Below are 26,730 nucleotides of genomic sequence, written 5' to 3'. Positions count from 1 at the left end.
CAGAAATCATTTTACTTTTAAGACGTGTTTTCTCTACATTGCATATTGTAACGTATGGGACGGGACAATGAAGTTGGAGATCCACGTGCAGGCTTTATTAATAGGATAACCATAGTTGTACAGGGAGAGGGTCAAACACCAGCAAACAGATACAGGAAGGCAAGGCAAAAGAGTAATCCAAACACAGGCAAAGGTCTAGGCAGGCAGCAACCGATCATAATCAAGGAAACAGTCCAGGGTCAAAAACACAGGCTAGGCAAGGCAAGGAACAAGGAACACAGAGATAAGGTCGGATACAAGGCTAAACAATACTCAGCAATGAGTGTGTGTTTGTGAGTGCAGCTTATAAAGGGTCACTGATGGGAAACAGGTGTGAGTGCATGATTGGTTCATAGGTGGGGGATTGTGGGAAATGGAGTCCATATGACCAAGTTAATGAACACGAACCCCGGGCTCACCACCACCTGGTGGTCTTAGGAAAACAGTGGGCGACATGCATGTAAGCGAGTAAATACAGGAGAAATATGGCAAAGTCATTTCGATGTGCCACACTTCCTGCTGCCAACAAGTGGTGCTTCACCTATAACTGAATATTGCCATGTAGATGTCTTTAGGCCAGGACTCTTATCAAACATGTGAAGTTTGGAGCAGATCGGACATTGTATTTCTGAGTTACAACAACTTCCCGTTTCGTGGTGTTAATTGCATACTTTAGCACTTAGCCAAGTGTTGCATGATTTACCGTGTTTCTAACATGTTTGGTACTTCATGGCATTTTTAAATGTGTTTCTGGGAGTGAATACAGTGCAAAGCATGCCATTTCCTGTTGCCAGCAGGTAGCGCTATGACTGTAACTGAATATTGCCATGTAGATGACTTCAGGCCAGGACTCTAATAAAACATGTGAAGTTTGGGGCAGATCGGACATTGTATGCCTGACTTACAACAGCTTCCTGTTTCATAGCGAAACATTGAATTTTGTCAGGCCGCCACGGACACGCCCTTCAGCGAAAACTCAAGATCTTCACAATTTAACGTCACGAAGACCTTTAGATTAGACTGACCAATATGATGTTGATCTGAAAAAATCTCTAGGAGCAGTTTGTTAAAGTACAACGCCTGGAAATGGCAAAAACTGCAAAAAACTTTGCAGAGAAAATTAAAAATATCTCACATCCTTTTCAGTTTTCAGATTTTGCACCCAGGGACTCTTTTGTAGGTATTGGGCTGTTACGAGTCTACTGAATTTCATACTTGAATGTGAAATATAGCACGAAGGGTGCTTAATTGAAATTTTGTAGGTGGCGCTATCGAGCCATTTTGTCACACCTAATTCTGAAACCATTTTCACCACTTCTGATGCGTGTGCAAGTTTCATGAGTTTTCGAGCATGTTTAGGCCCTCAAAAATGTGATTCATTTCAGAGAAGAAGAATTGACCGATCAATTCCAATAGGGTCCTCGCACCATCAGTGCTCAGGCCCAAATTAAGTTCATGATTCACTGACGTTGGTTAATGGTCACATGACATGCAGATAAACAAATTTTTTAGTAAGGGTTTTATTTTGAATGTTTCTATTTTAAATTTTTTTATTTTAATTTTACATTTTTATGATTTTAATTACTTATAGCTTTTAATTAAACCCTTTGCAGTTCCATCACAAACCCTAGTCTGGGAAACCCTGATGTAATGTAATATTTAATGCACTTCATGTTGTTGATAACAACAAAAAAAAAAAGTAATATATATCTATATATATTCTATAAGCATTTCCATAAAAAAGGGTTTCACAGACTTAACATCCTTTGGTTGGTCAAGCTCAGTCAAATCTTTTTATATTTTTATTGTAATTTTAATTTGAATTATTTAAACAAATTTTTGTGTCTTTTTTAGAGAGAAGAAAATTGAGAGTTTATCCAAATGTCAACATTACATGAAGTCATAACAGAAAATAGTTATAAAGGCATAATTAGTAGTTTAACATTTGAGTTTAGTATTTTATCCACTATACGATGAGGACTGTTCTAGTAGGAAGGTTCCAACACGTCATGGGTTTATTAAACCGTCAGCATCTGTATCGTCTGGCCTCTGTGCTGACTCTGGTTTACAGTGAAATGCAATTGCTGAGTATTGCGATGGAGGCTGTTTTCCCAGGTCATTTTTCAAAGTGAGCCGCAGACTTCTGCTTTATCTCAACACACAGGCATCATTAGAGACATGGCGCTGTCCGGCTGTAGTGCCGCTGACTGTTGTGCTGTGCCGGGATACGCATCTCTTTGTATATTCCATAGAGAGAAAAGTGTTTCTTGGACATGCTTAATCTGTCTTCTTTTCAGCGCTGCAACGCTCCCCATCCATCAAACCTCTCTCGCAGTGGCTGAGCATCAGTCTGCCGTCCCGTCACAGGAATGTGCTCTCTGTCTCCCCTCCTGTTATCTAATATATTTTTAATGCATGACTGTCTTTGTGTGTGTGTATATCTCTCTCTTTCTCTCTCTCTTTTCTCTCTTCTCTTTTTTTGCATTTTTTTTAACAAACTGCTACGCCTTCAAGCACAAAAACACAAGAAGGAAATCTCCCTGAATTTTCACTTTCTATTAGCATCTGTACTCAGATTCGCTCAGAGAGTCGCTCGACTTTTTGATTTATGGCTCTGATAGAGCAATTTTATATTTACAAGCAGCAAAATAAACATCGTAAATTTGATTCCAGCATGTTATGTCTTGCCTTGGGAATCGCTGTTTATTATATGTTTCGAGGAAAATGTGAAGAGCACAGTGAGCGTGTCTGGCCATGAACTGAAATATTGGAGCGATTATTTTAATGTCAGGAGGGCATCTTTTCAGGGGGAGGTGGTGTGTTTTTTGCTAGTTGTTTGATTTTTTTTTTGTTGGTTTTGGTCTTCTGATTGTCTTTTCACTGATCTAGTGGAAACAGACTTTTGACTTTCAGCATACTGTAAAGTCTGGACATCTCTTAGACAGGATGAGACAGACACATTGATGCGTAAAGTGACCAAGTTAGTTGTGCTTTTACAAAAGCAGGTATATTTGAAATTACCTGAATATATATATACAGTGGGTACGGAAAGTATTCAGACCCCCTTAAATTTTTCACTCTTTGTTATATTGCAGCCATTTGCTAAAATCATTTAAGTTTTTTTTTTTTCCTCATTAATGTACACACAGCACCCCATATTGACAGAAAAACACAGAATTGTTGACATTTTTGCAAATTTATTAAAAAAGAAAAACTGAAATATCACATGGTCCTAAGTGTTCAGACCCTTTGCTCAGTATTTAGTAGAAGCACCCTTTTGATCTAATACAGCCATGAGTCTTTTTGGGAAAGATGCAACAAGTTTTTCACACCTGGATTTGGGGATCCTCTGCCATTCCTCCTTGCAGATCCTCTCCAGTTCTGTCAGGTTGGATGGTAAACGTTGGTGGACAGCCATTTTTAGGTCTCTCCAGAGATGCTCAATTGGGTTTAAGTCAGGGCTCTGGCTGGGCCATTCAAGAACAGTCACGGAGTTGTTGTGAAGCCACTCCTTCGTTATTTTAGTTGTGTGCTTAGGGTCATTGTCTTGTTGGAAGGTAAACCTTCGGCCCAGTCTGAAGCACTCTGGAGAAGGTTTTCGTCCAGGATATCCCTGTACTTGGCCGCATTCATCTTTCCCTCGATTGCAACCAGTCGTCCTGTCCCTGCTGCTGAAAAACACCCCCACAGCATGATGCTGCCACCACCATGCTTCACTGTTGGGACTGTATTGGACAGGTGATGAGCAGTGCCTGGTTTTCTCCACACATACCGCTTAGAATTAAGGCCAGAAAGTTCTATCTTGATCTCATCAGACCAGAGAATCTTATTTCTCACCATCTTGGAGTCCTTCAGGTGTTTTTTAGCAAACTCCATGCAGGCTTTCATGTGTCTTGCACTGAGGAGAGGCTTCCGTCGGGCCACTCTGCCATAAAGCCCTGACTGGTGGAGGGCTGCAGTGATGGTTGACTTTCTACAACTTTCTCCCATCTCCCGACTGCATCTCTGGAGCTCAGCCACAGTGATCTTTGGGTTCTTCTTTACCTCTCTCCCCAAGGCTCTTCTGCTCTGATAGCTCAGTTTGGCCGGACGGCCAGCTCTAGGAAGGGTTCTGGTCGTCCCAAATGTCTTCCATTTAAGGATTATGGAGGCCACTGTGCTCTTAGGAACCTTAAGTGCAGCAGAATTTTTTTTGTAACCTTGGCCAGATCTGTGCCTTGCCACAATTCTGTCTCTGAGCTCTTCAGGCAGTTCCTTTGACCTCATGATTCTCATTTGCTCTGATATGCACTGTGAGCTGTAAGGTTTTATATAAACAGGTGTGTGGCTTTCCTAATCAAGTCCAATTAGTATAATCAAACACAGCTGGACTCAAATGAAGGTGTAGAACCATCTCAAGGATGATCAGAAGAAATGGACAGCACCTGAGTTAAATATATGAGTGTCACAGCAAAGGGTCTGAATACTTAGGACCATGTGATATTTCAGTTTTTCTTTTTTAATAAATTCTGTGTTTTTTCTGTCAAAATGGGGTGCTGTGTGTACATTAATGAGGGAAAAAAATTAACTTAAATTATTTTAGCAAATGGCTGCAATATAACAAAGAGTGAAAAATGTAAGGGGGTCTGAATACTTTCCGTACTTTCCAGTATATATATATATATATATATATATATATATATATATATATATATATATATATATATATATATATATATATATATAAATGAGAACAGATTTTCTTTTTAGATCTTTTTGAGATCTGTCTTCTCTTCAGCTAGAGAAAAAGAAAAAATGAAGTCGCTTCCTCCTTTTAATCAGAATATCTGTCAAAAGTATTGAATTAGAAACCTATGGCTGACAGATGCTGGAAACTGAGTTTTTACTTGTTAGAGATCAATAGCAATTTGATGAGTATCAAACACGGTGCCCAGAAATTCTGGCGTCTGTTCTGTTGCGTTCAAACGTACAAATGTAGCTGTTATGTGAGGACGCTTTTACAGAAGTTTGTGCATCAGAAGAGTGTCACTTCATTGTGTTAGGATTGACAGATGCCTCATGATGCATGTGAATATACGTGCAGATGTTTCATAGCAGCTTGGTTTTGTGTTGCCAACTCTAAAATACCGTCCAAACCTTAGAATGAATCATCCATCTGTTAAGTGTCCTTTGTTTTAAACAAATTTAATCCAGGTGTATAGCATTTTTTTTAGAGGTCTGGAGATTGGTATAGAAGTGATGCAACAGTTGTGCACTAAAAAACCACATTATTTATTTATTTAACCTTAGAATGAATCCATCCATCTGTTAATTGCTTTGTTTTGAGCAAATGCATTTGCATGCACATAATTTCCAGAGGTTTGATTGGTCTAGAGGTGATGCAACAGTTTTGCACAACAAAACCACATTTCACATACACAAATGAAGCATGAATCACACATCTAATGTGGATCATTTGCTCTTCATCTTCCTGTGTATGTTGTGAATTGGAAAAGAGGGTAATGCACGAATTTGATTCCTTCCTGAATAACTTGTGCACATTACAGAACTGTTTGCACTCAATGTTTTCTGACCTTGCATTTATATTTTATTAGCATTACGCAGCGTTCAGCCGGTCAGCTGCTGAAACATTGCATTTGTCTTCATCCATCAGTCTTTTTGCAGTTTGTGCTGCATGGAGCCTCCGTGTCTTAATCTGGTATTCAGCGTGCCATAGTCTGGCTCCCTCATGGCATGACATTATTGCAGATATGCTCAGCCGAGTGGTGAGCGGAGCTGCATTTGGATTCCTAGATCATTCAGTCGATAAGTCTTGATTGCCTGAGCAGTGGAGGGAATGGTTGTAATCCTGAGGGATTTCTCGAGAGGCCATGCTGGCTGTAGATTGCTAGAAACGCCTTTTTCAGAAACCATTTTTCATTTATTTGATCCGTTCTCACACCACGAATGGTTTCAGGAGTTCCTACCTGAAATGCCAGATTGATAAACTATCTGAATGTGATTGTGCAGATTTTTCCAGTCTCACCGGGGACTTTAATAAAATGCCACCAGTGTCACCAGTTAATCTTTGACCTTTTGTCATTTCTCTTCTAGACCATTGGAAATACTGGCCGTTCTTGCATGCAAATGCATTTTGTTAAAAACTAAGTCCTCAGTTTGGCTCCCTTTGAAATCAGTCGCTGGTGAGAAAGCGATGGAGAGCTGCACCAGCTGTTGACCGTGTCTTTTTGTGTTTACAATCTCGCTGGAGATATAGTGGACAAGGAGTGATGCCACACTGGGATTGTTCACCATGGCAACCCAATGTTGATCAGGCTGAAAAAGGAGTGTTTGGAAAGGATCACCTGTACGTCAAGCTGTTCACACAGCCTGTTATCAAACAAATAAAAAACTGGCCAGCTCTGATAACACACGTGATCATGATGTGATTGTTGACCAGATGAATTATGTGGGTTTAACAGATCTATCTATACATAGCTAGCATTATTCCATTTTCATTTAAAAAAATGTATTTTTTATATATATAATATACACATGAACATGTGAATGAATATATATATATATATATATATATATATATATATATATATATATATATATATATGTGTGTATATATATTCATTCACATGTTCATTTGCTATTCTTACATTTTTATTTGTTTCATTCATTCATGTATGTATGTATGTATGTATGTATTTATTTATTTATTTATTTATTTATCTATCTATTCCTTCATTTGTATTTATTTCTTCAATTTCATTTAAATGAATTTGAATTTATTTCATTTAATATTATTTTGGTAACACTTTTTACGATGTCTCATTTTTTGTTAATATTAGTTAATGCATTAACTAACATGAACTAACAATGAGCAATACATTTGTTACAGTATTTATTAATCTTTGTAAATGTCAGTTAAAGGGTTAGTTCACCCAAAAATGAAAATTCAGTCATTAAATACTCACCCTCATGTCGTTCCACACCCGTAAGACCTTCGTTCATCTTCCTGCATTGAAACACGTTAATTTACACTTTCAAATGACCAGAAAAGGTACTAAAGTTATATTTAAAACAGTTCATGTGACTACAGTGGTTCAACCCTTAATGTTATGAAGCGACGAGAATACTTTTTGTGCGCCAAAAAACCCAAAATAATAACTTTATTCAACAATATCTGGTGATGGGCGATTTCAGAACAATGCTTCATGAAGTTTTGAAGCTTTACAAATCTTTTGTTTCAAATCAGTGGTTCGGAGCACCAGAGTCACATGATTTCAGTAAACAAGGCTTCGTTACGTCATAAGTGTTTCAAAATTTCAATGGTTCATGTGACTTTGGCAGTTTGATACGCGCTCCGAACCACTGATTCGAAACAAAAGATTCGTAAAACTTCAAAGGTTTTTTTTTTTTTTTTTACAAAAAAATGCACACCTATGCACCATTTAAAAAATATAGCAATACCAAAATACAAACAATGTAGAATAGCTTGAATACAGCGTGCATCTCCCTCAGACTGTAAACGAAGCTTGGGCGCACTAGATAACACTAGATAACACATCATCAGCGTCACTGTCCGGAGCACAGGAAAGAAACCGAAAGCGGATATATACAACAGACCCGGAAGAGAAGACAATGCTGAATAAAGTCGTAGTTTTTGTTATTTTTGGACCAAAATGTATTTTAGATGCTTTAAAAACTTCTAATTAACCCACTGATGTCACATGGACTACTTTGATGATGTTTTTATTGCCTTTCTGGACATGGACAGTATACTGTACCTACATTTTCAATGGAGGGACAGAAAGCTCTCGGACTAAATCTAAAATATCTTAAACTGTGTTCCGAAGATGAACGGAGGTCTTACGGGTTTGGAACGACATGAGGGTGAGTCATTAATGACATAATTTTCATTTTTGGGTGAACTAACCCTTTAATATACCACATAAATGCATGTAACTAACGTAAATCAAGCAAGCTAGTATGCATAGCCATGAAGTGTTGGCGAAATAACACATTAGCGGATGGAGGGAATAATATGGACCTGTATCCATATATGATTATTTTCAAAAACTTTTCAGGGCCTTAATTTTTTTTTTTTTTTTTTTTTTCAGATTCACAAACTTTCAAGGATTTCGAGGACCCGTGGGAACACTGTTAAATTGAAATGAAATCATAAAATTTTAAATTAAGTCTCCATTTTCGAGGTTTAAAAACGCTGGTGTAGTGTAAATGACAGGCATAACCGTAGCAAAACTTATGCGTTTTAAAACAAAAACGCACTAGTGTAAACGGGGCCTTAATGTGGATTCAAGTCCTTGAATTTGAGGGTATTGGGCCTGGAAAGTCCTTGAAAGGTCCTTGAATTTTAAGTTAACCGAGGTGTGGGAAACCCTTGTTTATTTAAACACATAACATTTCATTTCAACTTTCTTCTTTATTACATTTTCATTAATTTTCAATTAACTTTTTAATAATTTTAACATGACTTAACATTCCTATGTCTGTTGAATTATCAATCTGTACACTCTAAAAAAAAAAAAAAAAAAAGAAAAAGAAAATGCTGGGTTGTTTCAACCCAAGTTTGGGTCAAATATGGACAAACCCAGCCATTAGGTTTAAAAAAAATAATAATTTAAAAATGTAAACCAATGGATGGGTTGGTACATTTTTAGAGTGTATGAAACATGCTATATAAATCAACTTGCCTTCTTTTGCTTTAAATCATTTGCGTGATTTCTGACAGTGTTTGTGTTGAAGATAAATCATCTGAAAATGAAAAAAAAAAAAAAAAACATTTAACCTCCTGATATGTTCTGATGTTTGAACTTGTTTTGATGTTTATGCTGTTTATGCTGTTAGCGGAGGTTGTTTGCCACAAATTAATGTGTCAATATGTATTTTTTACCTCTTTAGTTATAATGGGCATCCTCACACAGCATCTATTGGAAGACTTTTTTATTTTTCTAGCAAGTTAGAAACTTAGATGTATCATTACAAATTCTTAATTATCCAGAGAGATATTTTTTTCAGCCATTGAAAATAATAAAGTCATAAGGCATGAGGCCATCCGTAACAGCGATGTGACCACAATTAAGGGTGTGTAAAGCACAATGCTAACTCTGATTATCTCTGTTTTTCTCTGTTCTCATTCATTTCTTTCTTTCTGTCTTGTGTTTCTCTCTGTGGTGTATCTAGCATGTGTCTGAGCTGTTGGCGGTGGTGCGGCTTCCGTTCATTCATCCCAGCTACCTGCTGAACGTGGTGGACAACGAGGAACTAATCAAATCTTCAGAGGCCTGCAGGGACCTGGTGAATGAAGCCAAGCGCTACCACATGCTGCCACACGCCCGCCAAGAGATGCAGACGCCCAGAACCCGCCCGCGACTGTCTGCAGGTACATAGTTCAGCATGGCTTATAGTTTCTTTAAGATTACCGTGTGACACTCCAGTACTGTTCTGAGCTTTAAGGCAAGACACTACAGGTGTGAATAGGGTAAAATGTTAACTAATATATTCGGTATCACCATATTTCCCAAGTTGATTATTCACAATACATTAAGACAGTTATTTTGTATTACAAGTTTTATAAAAATGTTTAATTATGCCAATGAGTCATTATCTAATTAAATATGCACTAATTTGCATACATTTCAGAACAGAAATCTGAACACTGGATAAAGCCATTCTTTATTTTATTGACATATAATATAGTTAAAGGGTTTTACAGAGGGGATTTTGGATATCTCTTTTTATCACTACATAACTCAGAAAAATACTGTCAACAGACAGAAAAAAAATGCCACGTTTTAGGAGTAAAATATTATATCAGGTGAATAATATGTGAACAAACCACTCTGGTTTATTGTATGTAAGTAATGAAGTATAGATGAATTTCCTTATTTACGCACTAGTGGTTAAACAGATCGTTGTTGATCCATGATCCGTACAGACCAAGCCCCACGGTTTGGCACACATGTGATTTGCGGACCAAGTTTAACCGCAATAGAGTGAAAGGTTATCATTTGCACGTGTTTTGTCTTGCTAGTTTACACATTAAATAGATATAAAACCATTCCAGCGCTAGAAAAGGCAAAACGCTGTTATCCGTGCGCACAGATGCACATACAAGGCTTAGATGGACGCATACACGCATTATGTCAGTCAAAATACCCCTCTCGGCAAGTATTCTCATAAACACATTCGGTTATGTCTTAACTCAACGAGGTGAGAATTTGGATGTGTATCTATCGGATGTTTGTGTGCATGGGGTCTTACTCTTAAAGTGACACCAACCTATAAATACCTGCTGTTGTCTGTCATGTAAATCAAACAACAAAACACAGCTTTAACAAAGATTAATCTGTATTAAATTTATACAGTGAACAGTGTCATTTTACATTTAATTATTACATTTCTGTACACGAAAATTAATACTACAGTTAGACCTTATACTTTATTTGTAACTTTATGTTGTATTTATCTATGCTTGTAATTGGTGTACAGTATTCGTTCTTTTTACAGTCTGTTCACTTGCCTTTAATAATGTATTAGTTAGGCTAGTAGTTTCTGCTGTGGTATCAGAGTAGTTAAAGTGGGCTAAGTAATAAATGCAAAGTTACTGCCCACCCCCCAATTATTATTTTTTGTTTTGTGCTGATCCAAAAAAATGATCCGATCCGTGACTTAATAACTGTGATATGATCCAAACCGTGAGTTTTGTGATCCATTGAACCACTATTAAGCACATTTGTAAAGCACATCTCAGAGCTTGTCATGTCACATTCTGTATTTGAGGTACTAGGTATCTTTTAGATAAGAGAAAATGTTGTCTAGTTAGTCAGCTCACCAAGCTAGGAACCTATTGAGCTTTATTAAATAGAAGCAACAAGACACTCACGGCCATGCATTATAGTTATTTTGACACAGTTAAAGTGTGTTGCCATAAAGTAGAGAGCCCATTTTAAAACCCATTTCATAGTAAGAAAAAAAAAACAAAAAAACCTAGTACACATCCTGGAATGACTTTTTAATAATAGCTATTTAATAACAATTATTGCAAATAATAATTGCGATAATTATTTTTTTCTGCCAGGTAAATATTTAATATGCTTATCCTGTAGGATGCATGGCCAAGTAAATTGGCACAATAAAATATAATTTATTTGAATTATTAATTTGAACCTGGTTCATCCAATCATATTTTTATTAATTTAAAGAGGACCTATTAAACCTTTTTACGTCTTGATTTTGGGTTTTACTATAATAGGTTTTCATGCTTGAATGTTTTAAAACAAACACATTTTTCACATATCTGAAATTGTTACAGTACCTCTCTTCCCAGTCTGTCAGTAACGCCAAAACCTGCAACCCCCTTTTTTTTTTTTTTTTTTTTTTTTTAAATGGATGTCAATGAAAGAGAGGCTTCACTACGCTGAATAAACTGCTTTTGTGAGGAAATAGCTTATCTTATAATAAATCATGTAATAAATTTCAACATGTTTGCTCTTAAACATTCATTTTGGATTGATCTAATTTTTAGAGTTTACACCAGAAAAAAATGTTGTTTTATAGGAGAAGTCACGGACAATTGTATGACAGTTATCATTCAGTTTACTGCACATGCTATCCGCAAACAGTGATTAACTGTCGCACAACTCTGAACAAAATTCAATGACACTAAGGCTGTGATGTGATTGGTCATCGAGGCCCATGTGATTAAAGTTACCCGTTACACTTTTTCCAATGGTAGAGCAGTCGTTGCATAATGGTTAATGAGTCAGACTAGTAACCCGTAGGCTGCAGGTTCGAGTCTCAATAGTGGCAGGAAATGACTGAGGTGCCCTTGAGCAAGGCACCTAACCCCCAATTGCTCCCCGGTGCCACAGCAAAATTGCTGCTCACTGCTCCTGGTGTGTGTCTCCATGGTTTGCAGTGTGTGTGTTCACTACTCACTACTCCTAAGGTGTGTGCACTAACTTGCATGGGATGAATGCGGAGGACAGATTCCTAGTATGGGTTACCTTCACATGTCACTTTCACTTTTTTTAGCCACGGACCCTTGTATTTTCCTGCAATAAGTCCGTCTCTGGCAATGCTGTGTCTCTATGAAGCCCATGCTTCTGAAAAAGCACAATGTGCTCTGATTAGTCAGCCAGATCAGTGTGTTGTGACTGGTCAGTCGCTTTGAGCATGTTTTGGCAATGTCACGCCCCTTACCATGAACTGCAAATTTCAACACACTACTAACACAACTTGAACCAGGCCTTGCCCTTTTATTTTCCAAATGACTTTGGCGGGAATTATTTAAATTAGGAATATTGTGATGTGTAACTTCCCGTAAGAAAACTCAAGACTTTAATCAGGGAGTTAAGGAACAGTGCGAGAAGAGAATAACTCCCTTTGGAGTGACTTTGTGCTTTGGTTCTTTTTCATGCTCAAACAGCAATATTACACAATAAATAGAATTGAAAATGTAAAAAAACATAATAGGTCTTCTTTAAGCAAATTTCAAAGATCAAGTCCTGACTTGTAAACTAATTTAGCAGTTTGTCTTTGTGTGCTGTGCAGTGATATATAGTACCTCCTGAGCTGTTTTGCATGTTATATAGTAGATTTTTATAATATCTGGTATGTTGTGTTGACCAGTCAGCCTGGTTTTATAATAATGCAGTGCACAGATATAGAAGCAGCATGCTGGATAGAAATCCGTCCTGATGTTGTATGACAGAGCATCTACGCCAGCGCTGTTGAGCGGAGCGTCTGGAATAGAGCCACAGCGCTGTCACAGAGCTGCCAAAGCAAGCGTCAACAGCAGTCGTCAGCGCACCTGCGCCTCTTATTACTGAGCTTTAGCCAGTGGGTAAATTTCACCTGTGTGTACTTAAGACAAGCTGTGCTGAGATTATCACGCCGAACGGCCCAGTTCATCGTAGACCGCAGGGTTTTAACATTCTCTTCATTCATTATACTCGTTCAGTAACGGAAATCAGTTTTGATCCGCCTTTTGTTGTTGCATTTCAATTGGGCTGTTCTTTTTGAAAGTGCCACAGTGTTTACACCTTTCAATAGAGTCTTACTTATTTTGTAAGAGTCTTAGTATCATTTTGGATTACTGTGGCCTATGCATCTAGCCTGTTTGGATTTTTTTAAGGTACAGCAATTTTTTGCATATTTTTGGAAAAAATAAATTAATCTTTAGAGAACTTCATTTTCTAGGTGGATGGAGTTTGTACATGCAATCAGTATGGAGCCAGATCAGTCTCAAAAATAATAAATTTACAAAGCAAAATTCATAAATGCACAGCACAATTCACATTTCTAAAATATTTTCGTTAGATTCGTAATTTCAAAACACAATTCATAAATACACAATTAAAATCATAAATATTTCTTTTTTTTTAAATTAGCTAAAATGCTCACGCAAATGCATCTTACCTAAATTTAAAATGAACAGAATCAAGAAGCTCAACGCTGAGCTTGTGCTGTGCATTGTTGCACAATAATAAATCATAATGTGATTTTGTAGAAATTGTAAACAGGTGCTAAAAAAAGAGTAACCATTAAAATGTCTTTACGTAAAGGACTCGATCATGGAACAATGCACAGTACAAGCGCAGCATTGAGCTTCTTGAAATTTATTTAGGTAAGATACATTTGTGTGAGCATTTGGGGAAATATTTATGCTTTTACTTGTGTATTTATGAATTGTGTTTTGAATTTACGAATCAGATTTTCTAAATGTGAATTGTGCTGTGCATTTATGAATTTTGTTTTTTAAATGTATTATTTTTGAGGCAGATCATGCTCAATAAATCAGCACTTAACAGGTACACTGTATTGCCAAAAGTATTGGGACACCCCTCCAAATAATTTAATTCAGGTGTTCCAATCACTTCCATGGCCACAGGTGTATAAAATCAAGCACCTAGGCATGCAGACTGCTTCTACAAACATTTGTGGAAGAATGGGTCGCTCTTAGGAGCTCAGTGAATTCAAGTGTGGTACCGTGATTGGTTGCCACCTGTGCAATAAGTCCATTCGTGAAAATTTCCTCACTACTAAATATTCCACGGTCAACTTTTAGTGGTATCATAACAAAGTGGAAGCAATTGGGAACAACAGCAACTCAGCCACGAAGTGGTAGGCCACGTAAAATCATAGAGCGGGGTCAGCGCATGCTGAGGCGCACAGTGCACAGAAGTCAATAGCTACAGACCTCCAAACTTCATGTGGCCTTCAGATTAGCTCAAGAACAGTGCGTAGAGAGCTTCATGGAATGATAGAACACCTTTGGGATGAATTAGAGTGGAAACTGTGAGCCAGGCCTTCTCGCCAACATCACTGCCTGACCTCACAAATGCGCTTGGAAGAATGGTCAAAAATTCCCATAAACATACTCCTAAACCTTTTGGAAAGCCTTCCCAGAAGAGTTGAAACTGTTATAGTTGCAAAGGGTGGGCCAACTCCATAGCTCCAAGAGCACTAATGATTCATTCACAGTAAAACTCATGTGTTAAGAAAGTAAATAGAGTCAATTCTGATTTCATGTAGTATTTAAATACTACAAAGAAGAGCAGCCTCTATTCTAATGAGGTTTAGAGGTGTGTTTTCTCTTAGAAGATCTTTTGCTCTTTTGTTTTATGCACCGAAACCTGATGCTAGAAGGATTTTGGGAAAAATCTAAATCCAGAAAGCTCCTTGAATTCTTTTCATGTCATAATCCATTGCTCTAATCTGGAGAGGGGCAGAGGTGGGGCGGCAGTGCTGGACCTCCTACTGCTTGAGTCTCTAATGCCACAGTCAGCAGGAAGGAGCTGGGCGCAGCAGGGTCCCTCACTCAGCAGAAGGGCACGGACCCCGGGCCTGATCCATGCATTAACACATGCATGCAGGGCGAGATGAGAGAGCTGCTCTCATATAAGGGGAAGTGTTGCTGCAGATATCTGCTGGAGGACGCTGATGGCAGAACATGATCAGGGCTGTCATGTGGTCTTTGATTGATGCTTCTGCTGTGATGTAGTACCATGCAGTGAGGGTTTGTGGAAAAAGGGGGTTTTGTTTGCAGGAAAAAAGGGGATGGAATGTGTTTTCTGTACTGGTGTGAAGTAGGAACACAACCTGCAGTCGTGCAGCTGAAAGAGCTGCCACAAGAGCAGATGTTCATGCCAGTCAAATGCTTTTTTTTTTTTTTTTATCTCAGGAAATGCCTGTGAACGTGAGCTTGAGCATCAACATCACGTTGTTGTTTGCGTCACATTACAGCATAGTGTTTTTAAGTGTACATGCATCTTATTTACTAGCATTCACTGCAGCACATGATATGTGCCCCGGTATAGACCTGCGTCATGAATATTTAAATGATGTTACTGTCATTATTTTTTAGCAGAAATTGCTCTCCTTTTTATGCAAATTCTGCCTTATTCCCAACAGTCAGTTGCTGCTTTTACAGCCTGCATAAAGGTAAAACTCTTTCCCCACCATTGACAGAATTTTCCGGCAATCCATGTTTTCACTATTATATGGTAGGGGGTGCTATTACGCATCTTCTGAAAGACTACAGAATCTCTGCATCGAAACACAGGCGAAGAAGCAGAAACAAGTGATATAAGCATTGCTTATGTACATGTAAAATAATGTGATCATCAAACATGAAACAGCTTATAAATAAAAACTGACTAACTATAACAAATGAAATGTCGACCCATGAAGAGGTATAGGACTGTGCATGGTTTGGGGGCGTTTATGGAATTGATCTACTACTCTGTTTTGATCATTGTTCTGAATCCAATCCGGATTAACTTTTGAAAAAAATGTGATTTTCTCATGAATGTATGAATAAAGTGAATAAAATGCTTTTTTTTTTTTTTTTTGGTTTGTTTAAAAGCAGAGGCTCTGTCCTTTTAGGGAATCAGATTCTAAAACAAGATAGATGGCTCATTGAAACACATTGTTGGTGAAAAATTTATACAGTATGTGCTACGAGTCATTGTTCATTTTATTGAATCACTATATTCAAAAGAATTACACACAAACAATAAATGTCCCCAGACGTAATTCATTTCTGTATTTTCAGGAGCCCTTGAAATCACAGGCAAGAGTTTTTCTTCTTCTTTCTTTTTTCTCTTCTTTTTTAAGCGTACAATGACATTTAATTTTCTGCCGTTACAGAGGCCTGACCCTTTCTGCCCTGATCCACTGTTTCTTTTATTTATTTATTTTTCCAAGACGATGTATGTCATGAATTTTAATTTGGATGATAAGATCGTGTTGGGTACTTTAAGCTCACACAAAATAACGGAAGCTCTTTTTTATGCCAGTGAATCTGTACTTTCCCTTAAATAGAAATACACTTTTTGATATTTTTGTCAAGGCAAACTTTGCTGATAACACTGTGAATCTTTCCTGGCACTCAGTGTTTAGTTACGTGTCTTTTTTTTTTTTTTTTTAGCAGGGAACATTTGTTATCTCCCCCAAATTGTCTTTCTTTTTCTTTTTCTTTTTTTTTTTGACTCAAATGCTCTATTGTCTTTTCCTTATGATGTCCCTTTTATATATGAAATGTTTTCTCTCTATCTCATTATAATGATTCTATCTCCATTTTCTTTTGTCTTTTTTTTTGTTTCTGTGTCAAAATAAAACAAATTACAGTATGAAAGGCCCATGATGTGGCATAAGCAGTCTGTGTGGAGACTTCATGTGCTGTAGAGAGGAAAACGCATTCATAATTGATCATAAAACAGTTTCTGTTTGTAGATAATTCCACTCTGAACAAAAACTATTCCACTAAATGTATTGTTTTGCTGTTGATCTTGCGTGTTAAAACTACACATTTCGTCACCGACTGCTTCGTATTTACAGCATTAAGCTCTAGTTATTTCATGTGCACTTGTAAACCCTTGCACATCATGTTGGTTTTGACTGGTCACCCATCATGCTCTTTTAAAAATAAAGGTTCCAAAAGGAGGTTTTTGCAGCAATGCCATAGAAGAACCATTTTTAGTTCCCCAAAGAATCTTTCAGTTGTTTCGGGTCCTAAATAGTGTCGTGCTTATATTTAACAAGCAGTAAAAATTACCCTTTCCACTCCCAAAACAAGCTGTCTGTGGATGAGAGTCAGAAACAAGGACTGGTGGGAAGTTGCCCTGCTCCACTTCACAGACAATGAGTGGAAGGAGAATTTTAGAATGACACGACAGTCATTTATGACACTTTATTCAACAACAACAACATCTTGTTCCTTGCGTCATACTTCATTATGGCATTTCTACGTCATTGTACATGCGCAGTACTTTCCAGTTTCGGTTTTTGATTTGATTTTGATTTGATAAATTTACAATCTGTACAAAATAACAAGTAGGGATGTCCAGATCCGATCACGTGATCGGAAATCGGGCCCGATCACGTGGTTTCAGACTCGATCGGAATCGGACGTTACCTCCCGATCAGGACTCGGATATATATGTATTAGGGGTGCAACGGTTCTCGGTAAAAAAAATCGAACCGTACGGTTCTCCACTTCCGGTTCGGTACGCACTTGCACCGCGGTCCATCTCGAATGACGACGCATCTATTGGTTAATATGGTTTGCTTAAAATAGCAACGTGGAAAACAGACAGACAGAGTTCAGATAATGTATGTTTCAGTCGATGGATGCGCAAAACTTTACAACAACGATAATCAGAAAGCGTGGACAAAACAGTCACTCTTTGTAAACTGTTAACTGCGAGTGCCGTCTGCTCTAATGTCCAGTCATTTACGCCGTCATCGCCGTTGATAGCACGAGCGCAGGTGAGACCTGAAGAGCACACGTTGCTGTCTGTGTTTAAACTAACTCATTTAAGCCTTGCTGATTTACACCTTCAAGAACAAGGCGCGAAAGAGAACTCGCGCACTGTGAGAAGATTTGTGTGCACTCATCCGAAGCGCGCACACGCTTATTTCAGTCAGCGCGCAAATACTGAGTTCTCGTTCAAGTCTTGCGCTTCAGCGGACAAATTCATACAAAAATGATGTCAACATGCCCGTCTTAGCGAGTATCCTAGCAAACATAGTCGGTTATGTCTTAAGTGAACGTATATTAGTCGAGAAAGACAGCGCATGTGTAACAGTATATGTACTGGATCGTGCATGTCTTATAGGGAAAAAACTATTCCTGCTGCCTGTTTTTAATGTTAAATCAAACAACAAATAACAAAGAAATCACTCACTGCTCTTGACTGAATAGTTTTTGTAACTTCAATAATGATTAATCTTTATTTATTTATACAGTAAAGATAATATGCAGTGTTATTTTATATTTGATTACTTTATCCATTTTCTGTACGTGAAAACTACTGTTAGATACCTGAAAAACCTGAAAAGCACTGTTCCTGGATCCTGGATCTGTTTTTTCGCTCTTCTTTATTCTTTTTTATGTATTATAGAAGTATCGGATCGGGACTCGGTATCGGTAGATACTCAAAATCAAATGACTCGGACTCGGACTCGAGGGCAAAAAAACGTGATAACCTAATAACAAGTATCCCATACCCTTTAAAAAACTGTCGAGGATAAAAACAGAATAAAGCCAATGGCTTATTTCCATTTCGGTCCTCGTTGTTATTTAAAACAGTTGGAGGCATGTACAAATGTGACAGAGGCAATATCTCCTAACCAATATTAATTAAAAAAAAAAAAAAAAACACATTCACCATAAAATACAAATAATAATCACATTAAACACACAACAAACCTAATTAAAATCACCACTTTTTTACCTTTTTAAAACCTCCAATGTCCTATAATCCCTTTACAGACACATGTAATTTATTCCAAGCAATTGCACTAGTACTGTATACAAAAATATGCTTTTCCTCACTAAACTTTTAAATTTATATGGACAAATATTGTAATTTTCAATCTGATAAAGTGTTTCCATGTCATCTCGATCAGATTACAAAAGGTTTAAACCACCTCTTACAATCCAAATGAAATTTTAATCAGACTTGGCCAATTCATTCCGATTGACGTGGTTACATGTGCCTTTTTTTATTCCGACTGCTAGAAGTCCAATTACAATTATTAGGGTCCATGTAAATGCAGCTGGTGAACTTTTGTGGGGGCCTTTTTTTTATTTTAATAATCTGAAGAACCTTTTTTTACTATAAAGAATCATCTGGAATGGTTCCATGGATGTTAAAGGTTTGTGGAACCATCAATGCCAATAAAGAACCATTATTTTTAAGAGTGTGGTCAAGCCGGTTAATCTACCACAATAACCAACACTACCCATCTAAAACATTCTTGAAATGTGATCTGTGGCCAGTTGCATAAACTGCTTAGATGTTAAACTGCTTAGAATTCTTAAAAGTTAGTCATCTATTTTTTTTTTTCTTCTTCAAGACTTGTCATCACTTTTTTAAGTAAGTTACATAAAAAGATTTGAATCCGAAAATGAAGACTGATTAGCCCTAACTAATTGCTAGTTCAGACTAAGTTCTTAACTTAGTGCTATGTTATGCAACTAGCCTCTGGTCCAAACAGGTCTGAGCAGTGGCTTTCAGCAGGTTATTTTAGTGAATGTCAAGGTGTTTGTTTCTCCGTCCATCCCTGCAGGTGTCGCTGAGGTGATCGTGCTGGTGGGTGGGCGGCAGGTCATCGGTATGAACCAGCGCTCGCTGACAGCCGTCACTTGCTTCAACCCTCAGAACAACAAGTGGTACCCCCTGGCCAGCTTGCCTTTCTACAACCGCGAGTTCTTCTCCGTCATATCGGCGGGGGATAATATCTACCTGTCAGGTAATCAAACCGACAGTGTGTCACTTGCAGTTTGGTGGCCTCCTGCAGGTGCCTGCTTTTATATTTAGCACTGCACGCTCTGAGGGATAATTTGAAGGCAGATGGCTGTTCTTCGTCTCTGTCTTTACGACTGGCTGCGTGTCAAATTATGATGTTAAATATCCCAGAAATCAAGCAAGATAAAATCAATAGCGCAGGAAAGACGATACTTTTAAAGATGTAACAGCAATTTGTTAGTGAAAACTGTAAATGAGTAGTTGGTGCATAACATGTCCATAGACATCAAGATTTTTAGATTTAATTTTATGTAATGGCATAAAGGAAAGTATATTGCCATGTTCACACAGCAGCAGAATATGATTGTCAGTCCTGAGTCCGTAATATGGTTATGTTCAAACATAGTATGTGTCACGGTCACCGTCATGTTCTGTTTGTTTTGGTTTTCATTCATCACATGTGCTCCTTTGTTCTGTGTTTCCACCACTAGTCAGTCACCATGGACACTGCACTAATCATCACAGCTGTTTGTCATTTCAGTTAATCATCTGTGTATATAAGTTCAGTTCAGTTAGTGTGTCTTTGTCATATGTTCATAGTGTTGTGTTGTGTTTCTGCCTTGATCTATATTTACCCGTTATCAAGTAAAGACTGTGTATCTTCTTCGTCATGTGTTTATACACAACCTGCACGTTACCATATGGTTATTTATGGGAGTGACAACCACATTCTGTAACCAAACTCGCACTTGGAAATTTTCTGGACTCACAACCACATTTTCGAAAAACGCGCATGTGAACGGAACCGGACTGAAAAAGTAGTTTGTCATGCCATACAGTGCCCAACACAAACGCGTGTCTACCGTGTGTTGCAGGTTTTCATGTGTGTATTCGGTAACTTACAGTGATGGAGATGTGAGCTGTGTGTCATCTGAAGGTTTTAGATCCAGTCACTATTCTCCACCAGAGATGCTCTCATCAGTTTTGTGTTTAGGTCAATGACATGACGTGCATATTTTTGTGTCCAAGTGCATTATTTCCTTTTAAAACAGTTTGAAAAGTTCATGACATATATCACTTTGCTCTATAAAACCTATTTAGTTTGAATTCATTTTTAGTACATTTAAATAATACATATTATTTTATGTTTTGTTATCTTAAACCCCCAAAATGTCAGGTGGTGCAACTGTCCGAACAAATGAACAGACTAAGAAAACTCTTTAAAATTAATAATAAAATATAATAATAAAATAAAGTAAAATATAATAATAAAAAAAAATTAAAAACTAAATACTGTGGCATCATTTAGGTTTGAAAACTTTCATATAAACAAATTTGTATAAATATCAATGTCAGGGTGGCTCAACTGCAGACATGGCTCTTTTATTATGAATTGACAAGGTAATAACAGTAAACATGATAATGCATCATCCAGAGGACCTTAAGTGATACATCCCTGTGGCAGAGTGAAAAGGTTTGTAGATCTCTCTCAGATGCTGGTAAAAACTGCTCAATTCAATTCATTTCACTTTGAAAAGTTATTTAACAACTGAAACTTGTTCATGAAACACATTGTTCATGACTCAAAAATATGCATTACATCAGTTTTGAAAAGATTTTTAAAAAAAAAAACACCTTTTTTTGAAGCTTTATTTGTCAATGACCTGTTTGCGTGACTCAAAGGCTGTATATAAAAGCTGCTGTCGGTTAATGAAGATTTGACGAATGAATTTGCGGCTCATTTGACTGTTGTTGTTTCAAAAGTGATAGAACATTTCAGTTTTATGGATGTCAACATCTTTTATATTACATTGATCACTGTTGCTATGGTAACTGGTAAGAAAATATGGGCTTGACTCCCGTTGCACGTTCATATAGACAGTATGAACATCAACAGCTGATGGAATGGCAATAGCATTCTGGCATTCTTGCGCATGTGTGCCTTAAAACGGATAGTCCATTCAAGGGAAAGCTGATTTGCTGTAGTCATTAATACAAGACAGATTACTGTAGATAAGTAATTTTTGTTGTGGTTATGTGGCATTTTAATTGTATCTGTATATCATTCATTAAATGATCCATTATGCCTTCCTCTTTATTGTTGGATAATTTATTTTTGCGTTCTTTGGCTACGGGAATTAACAGTTTACTTTCTTTCGCCGTTGCCATTACATCAGCAGCTGTCCCTAGTATTCGTAAGCATTTTAAACTGCAAGAGGTATGGAGATAGAATCGTTCCAATATTCCAGATAAATAGATTATGATCCACAAATACATTTAAAGACATTCACAAAAAATAATCATATGCACAAATAAATAGAATGAGATCCACAAATATGTGAAGAATTTCAAAAAATAAATTAAATTCACAAATAAATCAAATGAGATTTGCTAATAAAAAACATTCACAAATATGTTACTGTCATTTTCAAATGGCGCATAAAATATAATAGTTTGGCTTGGCTTGAGACACAGTCTAATGAAATCTACATTTTAAACATCTTTTTACTGTACCAGTGTTTAAGAGCCCTATCTAAGCCAATGCAGGACAAGACCACCCACGATTGTACAGCAAAATGTGATTGGTTGTAGCGATAACGTGCCACGATTGGTAAGCGCAATGTGGCCGTTATCTGATTGGCTTGAGTAGTCGGTGGGTGGAGTCGACCTATTTGTGGATTTGTCTGCAGTCTTGATGCTAGAACTGGTTCAGAATCCACAAATGCGTGAGGTGATTCACAAATGCACAGGAAGAGATCCACAAATGCGCAGAAACGGATTCACAAATGTTCAGGTGGTGATTCAGAAATGAATGCCCAGCAGAATTGTGCTTGTGACATAAAAACATATTTGTGAATTTGTGCATTGCCATTATAAAGCTTAGGAGCATCAGGGTGACTATTAATAAACTAAAAAAAGCAAAATATAGTTTAAAAATGATTAGCATGTCACATTACATAAACTTATCAAGTGTTTAAAACAACACCAAGTCTGAACATTAGTGCCAAAACATTTATATAGAGTTAAATTGATTTATTTATATTTTATAAATTATTTACATTATATTTATTTAATAAAATGCATTTATATTTAATGGTATATGATTATTATTATTATTATTATTATTATTATTATTATTATTACATTTAATATTTATTATAATGCATATTCCATATAAATATATTATAATATTTTTATAGTTCATTTGCTGCCTTAAATTATGAAGTATAATCAAATTGTCTTTTCAACTAATTTTTTTTCAAATCTTGTCTAGTTGAATCTCATTTAACTCATATAAAATCAAGTTGGAAAAAGTTATTTTGTTAAAGTAAAGCCATATCATCATGTCGTCACTAAAACAATCTTTTTTTTTTTTTTTGGAACCAGCTAAAGCTGAATCCCTAAGAGAGAGGGAGATGTGAGTGTGAAGTGTTTTTTATGCAACTTTTCTTCAGATCTGTATTAATGAAGGTGTGGTGTTGGAGGGTGTAAATGGATACTTCAGCACTCATTTGTTTGGGCTTGTACCCTCTTTAGGTGGCATTGAGTCGGGAGTCACGCTGGCAGACGTGTGGTGCTACATGTCCCTGCTGGATAATTGGAATCTTGTGTCTCGGATGACAGTCCCGCGGTGCCGGCACAACAGCGTGGTTTATGATGGCAAGCTTTACGCCATCGGAGGCCTCGGAGTGGCCGGAAACCTGGATAATGTGGAAAGGTACCTGGTGTTTGAATTAAACATTTCATTAGAAGCCATTAGGTGTTTCAGTTAAACGTGTGATCAGCTCTTTCTGTGCTGGGAGCCAATCTAATAATTGGATCTCTGCTGAAGTATGGAGGGAGTATTTTGCTGGCAGGTGACTGTGGCACAGATGCATCGAGTAGATTGGATCAGGTTTCGCTGCCATGGACTGTAGCTATAATCGACCGTTACACAGAGGTCGTGACACAGTCACTCGCTTTAAAAAGAACAGAATGCAAAAGTGATAAGGGACGATATTGTAAACACAAACCAGATTAATATTTGAAGATATTTGTATAATATTTGTTTCACAGTTGGTCATATTGAAATAAACCCATTTTCTCATGCAGTATCACTCTTATGACATGAATAATCAATTTGAATTCGTTCTTCTGGCACTAACATCCAATTTCCATCTCACTGCCTCTCTCTGCTCATTCTAGTCTCATAGGTTCCTTATTCTAGACTTGCGTAGCCAGACTTTTTTGAGCTTCATGGCTTATTTTGGCCCTAAAAACTATTTCATTAGTCCAGGTCTTTCTTTTTTTTTTTTTTTTTAAACAAATACCCACTTAGATAGGAAAGACTGCCTGACATGTAAAATGATTTTATTATACATTTTATATATATATATATATATATATATATATATATATATATATATATATATATATATATACAACAGTTTTTTCTGGTTCTTGAATCTGATTGGCTGAGAGCCGTGCAATAGTGATAACAGCACTCCTACCTTTTCACCATTTGTATCACTCCACTGTCATGGTGGCCAAGCAGATTGAATTGTAAAGGGACATAGTGGTGATGGGAGGATTTTTTCTTTTGTGTTCCCTCGCAAATATATTTGCATTCCCTCGCAAAACTTTTGTGTTCCCATGCAAAGATATTTGCGTTCCCTCACAAAGATATTATTGTTCCCTTGCTTTGAGCTCGGACAAACACTTCCTCTTTAATGTCCCACTGGCTGGCAGTAGAGTTTGAACTTGTTGGACTCAAATATAAAGAAATGCAGTCAGTGCTTAACTCAAGGACTTCAGTAAAGTTGGCAATATATTATATTATATATATAATATATTGGCAATATATATATATTCACAGATTCGAACTTCCCGGATCAATAACTCGTGAGCTAAACGTTGTTAAAACACCAATGCAGCTATTTCCAATCATAGTAACCTAGACAACGAGCTACAACAACCCACTTTTCCTCAAAGTGCTTTATAATATATAAATTGGTCTATGAGCAGGCAGCAAAGAGACAAGTCTGAAGGTGCAAAACCCAAAACCCTTTTGCTCATTTTATATTATGAAAAATACTCAATTTCATTTCACTCAACTGTCACCAAATTCAATTCATACATCACTGCTCTCCTGCTGGTTATGGGTACTACAACACTTTGTTTGGCAAGTAGCACATAAAGGCCTTCTTTACACAGATGATGTTGGTACACAGCTTACATACAACAGCTTTCGCATGATAATTGCTTACTGAATTTGATGGCATTACAATTGATTTAATACTTTTACACAACCAGCAGGAGAGCAGAGACGTATAAACTGAATTTGGTGACAGTACAGTGTGTTACAGTGGAGTTATTGAGTATTTTTCCTAATATAAAATGAGCAAAAGGGTTTTGGGCACTTTTCAGACGGTCCCTTCAGACTTGTCTCTCCGCCGCCTGCTCATAGAGACCAATTTATTATAAAGCACATTTGAGGAAAATTGGGTAGTTGTAGCTCGTTGTCTAGGTTACTATGATTGGAAGTAGCTGTATTTGTGTTTTAACAATGTTTAGCTCACGAGTTATTGATCCGGGAAGTTCAAATCTGTGAATATATTGCCAACTTTACTGAACTCCTTTACTTAGACACTGACTGCATTATATTTGAGGCCAACAAGTTCAAACTCTATGGGCCGTGCATTATTTGTGTGCATTCTTAACATATGGAACTAACTGAAACACTACTGCCAGCCAGCGGGACATTAAAGAGGAAGTGTTTGTCCGAGCTCACAGCAAGGGAACGATAATATCTTTGCGAGGGAACGCAAATATCTTTGCGTGGGAATGCAAAAGTTTTGCGAGAGAAAGCAAATGCCTTTGCGAGGGAATGCAAATATTGCGGGGGAACAAAAGATTTGGAAAAAAAAAAACCCTCCCATCCCAAATTTTTTCCACCACCACGTCCCCTTAGGGGCTCTGTAGAATTGGGCTATGTTAAAGGTAATTAGCCTTTCGCCGAGCCCCGCCCCCCTTAGTTACTGTTGCTTTGTCCGACAAGCCGTGGCGCTGTCACTCCACACGCAGTGAAAAATACATCGCGGAACAAAGAGGATACTGACCACACATCGACAGACAAGACAGAGCAGGTTACTTATGATATTAAACAAAGTCCCAGATTTCAAACCGTGTAGTTATTAAAGAAATTCAATCAATAAAAACCGTTTTGTTGCTCTTTAATGTGTCGTGACCATGGTCGTGACAGATTGCTGTAGATCCTCAGCTCAACCGCTCATAAAAACCGATCATCTCTTCCTATTAGTCCATGAACATGAGAATGAATGTTGTTTCAAACGCGGAAAGACGTCAATACACACCATTTTTCAAGTTTAACTCCACCGAGGTTAATCTTTTAACTACTGGCTGCTTTGTCGGACAAAATGGCGGATGCGGCGTTCTGATTGGTTAGATCGCTTGTCAATCAAACTCCCGGCGAAAGGTCAATTAAGGTTATAGGTGCTCAAAATTATTGGCACCCCTGGTAAATATGATCAAAGATGACTCTAAAAATAAATCTGCATTGTTTATCCTTTTGATCTTTAATTCATATAATTAGCAAAAATCTAACCTTTCATTGAATGAAAAGAATTGAAAGTGAGGGGAAAATCACATTATGAAATAAATGTTTTTCTCCAAAACATGTTGGCCACAATTATTGGCACCCTTTTATTCAATACTTTTTGCAACCTCCTTTTGCCAAGATAACAGCTCTGAGTTTTCTTCTTTAATGCCTGATGAGTTTGGAGAACACTTGACAAGAGATCAGAGACCATTCATTCATACAGAATTTCTCCAGATCCTTCAGATTCCAGCTCCATGCTGGTGCTTCTTCTCTTCAGTTCACCTCACTCATTTTCTTTAGGGTTCAGGTCAGGGAACTGGG

At 37.3% G+C, this 26,730-nt stretch overlaps 1 protein-coding gene across 5 annotated transcripts in view; it reads left to right on the top strand.

Moving 5' to 3' along the window:
* LOC125268434 (kelch-like protein 29) overlaps positions 1-26,730 on the top strand; it is a 236,254-nt gene that overhangs the window by 157,252 nt on the left and 52,272 nt on the right. For all 5 annotated transcript variants that reach the window (XM_048190629.1, XM_048190626.1, XM_048190628.1 and 2 more), the window contains 3 exons: positions 9,235-9,433; positions 19,633-19,815; positions 23,349-23,529. In XM_048190629.1, the coding sequence (XP_048046586.1) occupies positions 9,235-9,433; positions 19,633-19,815; positions 23,349-23,529 (563 nt within the window). The remainder of the gene's footprint in view (positions 1-9,234; positions 9,434-19,632; positions 19,816-23,348; positions 23,530-26,730) is intronic.

This window comes from Megalobrama amblycephala, linkage group LG5 (assembly GCF_018812025.1).
Source record: "Megalobrama amblycephala isolate DHTTF-2021 linkage group LG5, ASM1881202v1, whole genome shotgun sequence".
Classification (NCBI taxonomy): domain Eukaryota; kingdom Metazoa; phylum Chordata; class Actinopteri; order Cypriniformes; family Xenocyprididae; genus Megalobrama; species Megalobrama amblycephala.
Note: the sequence above shows the minus strand (reverse complement) of the source record. Positions and strands in the feature narration are given on the sequence as shown.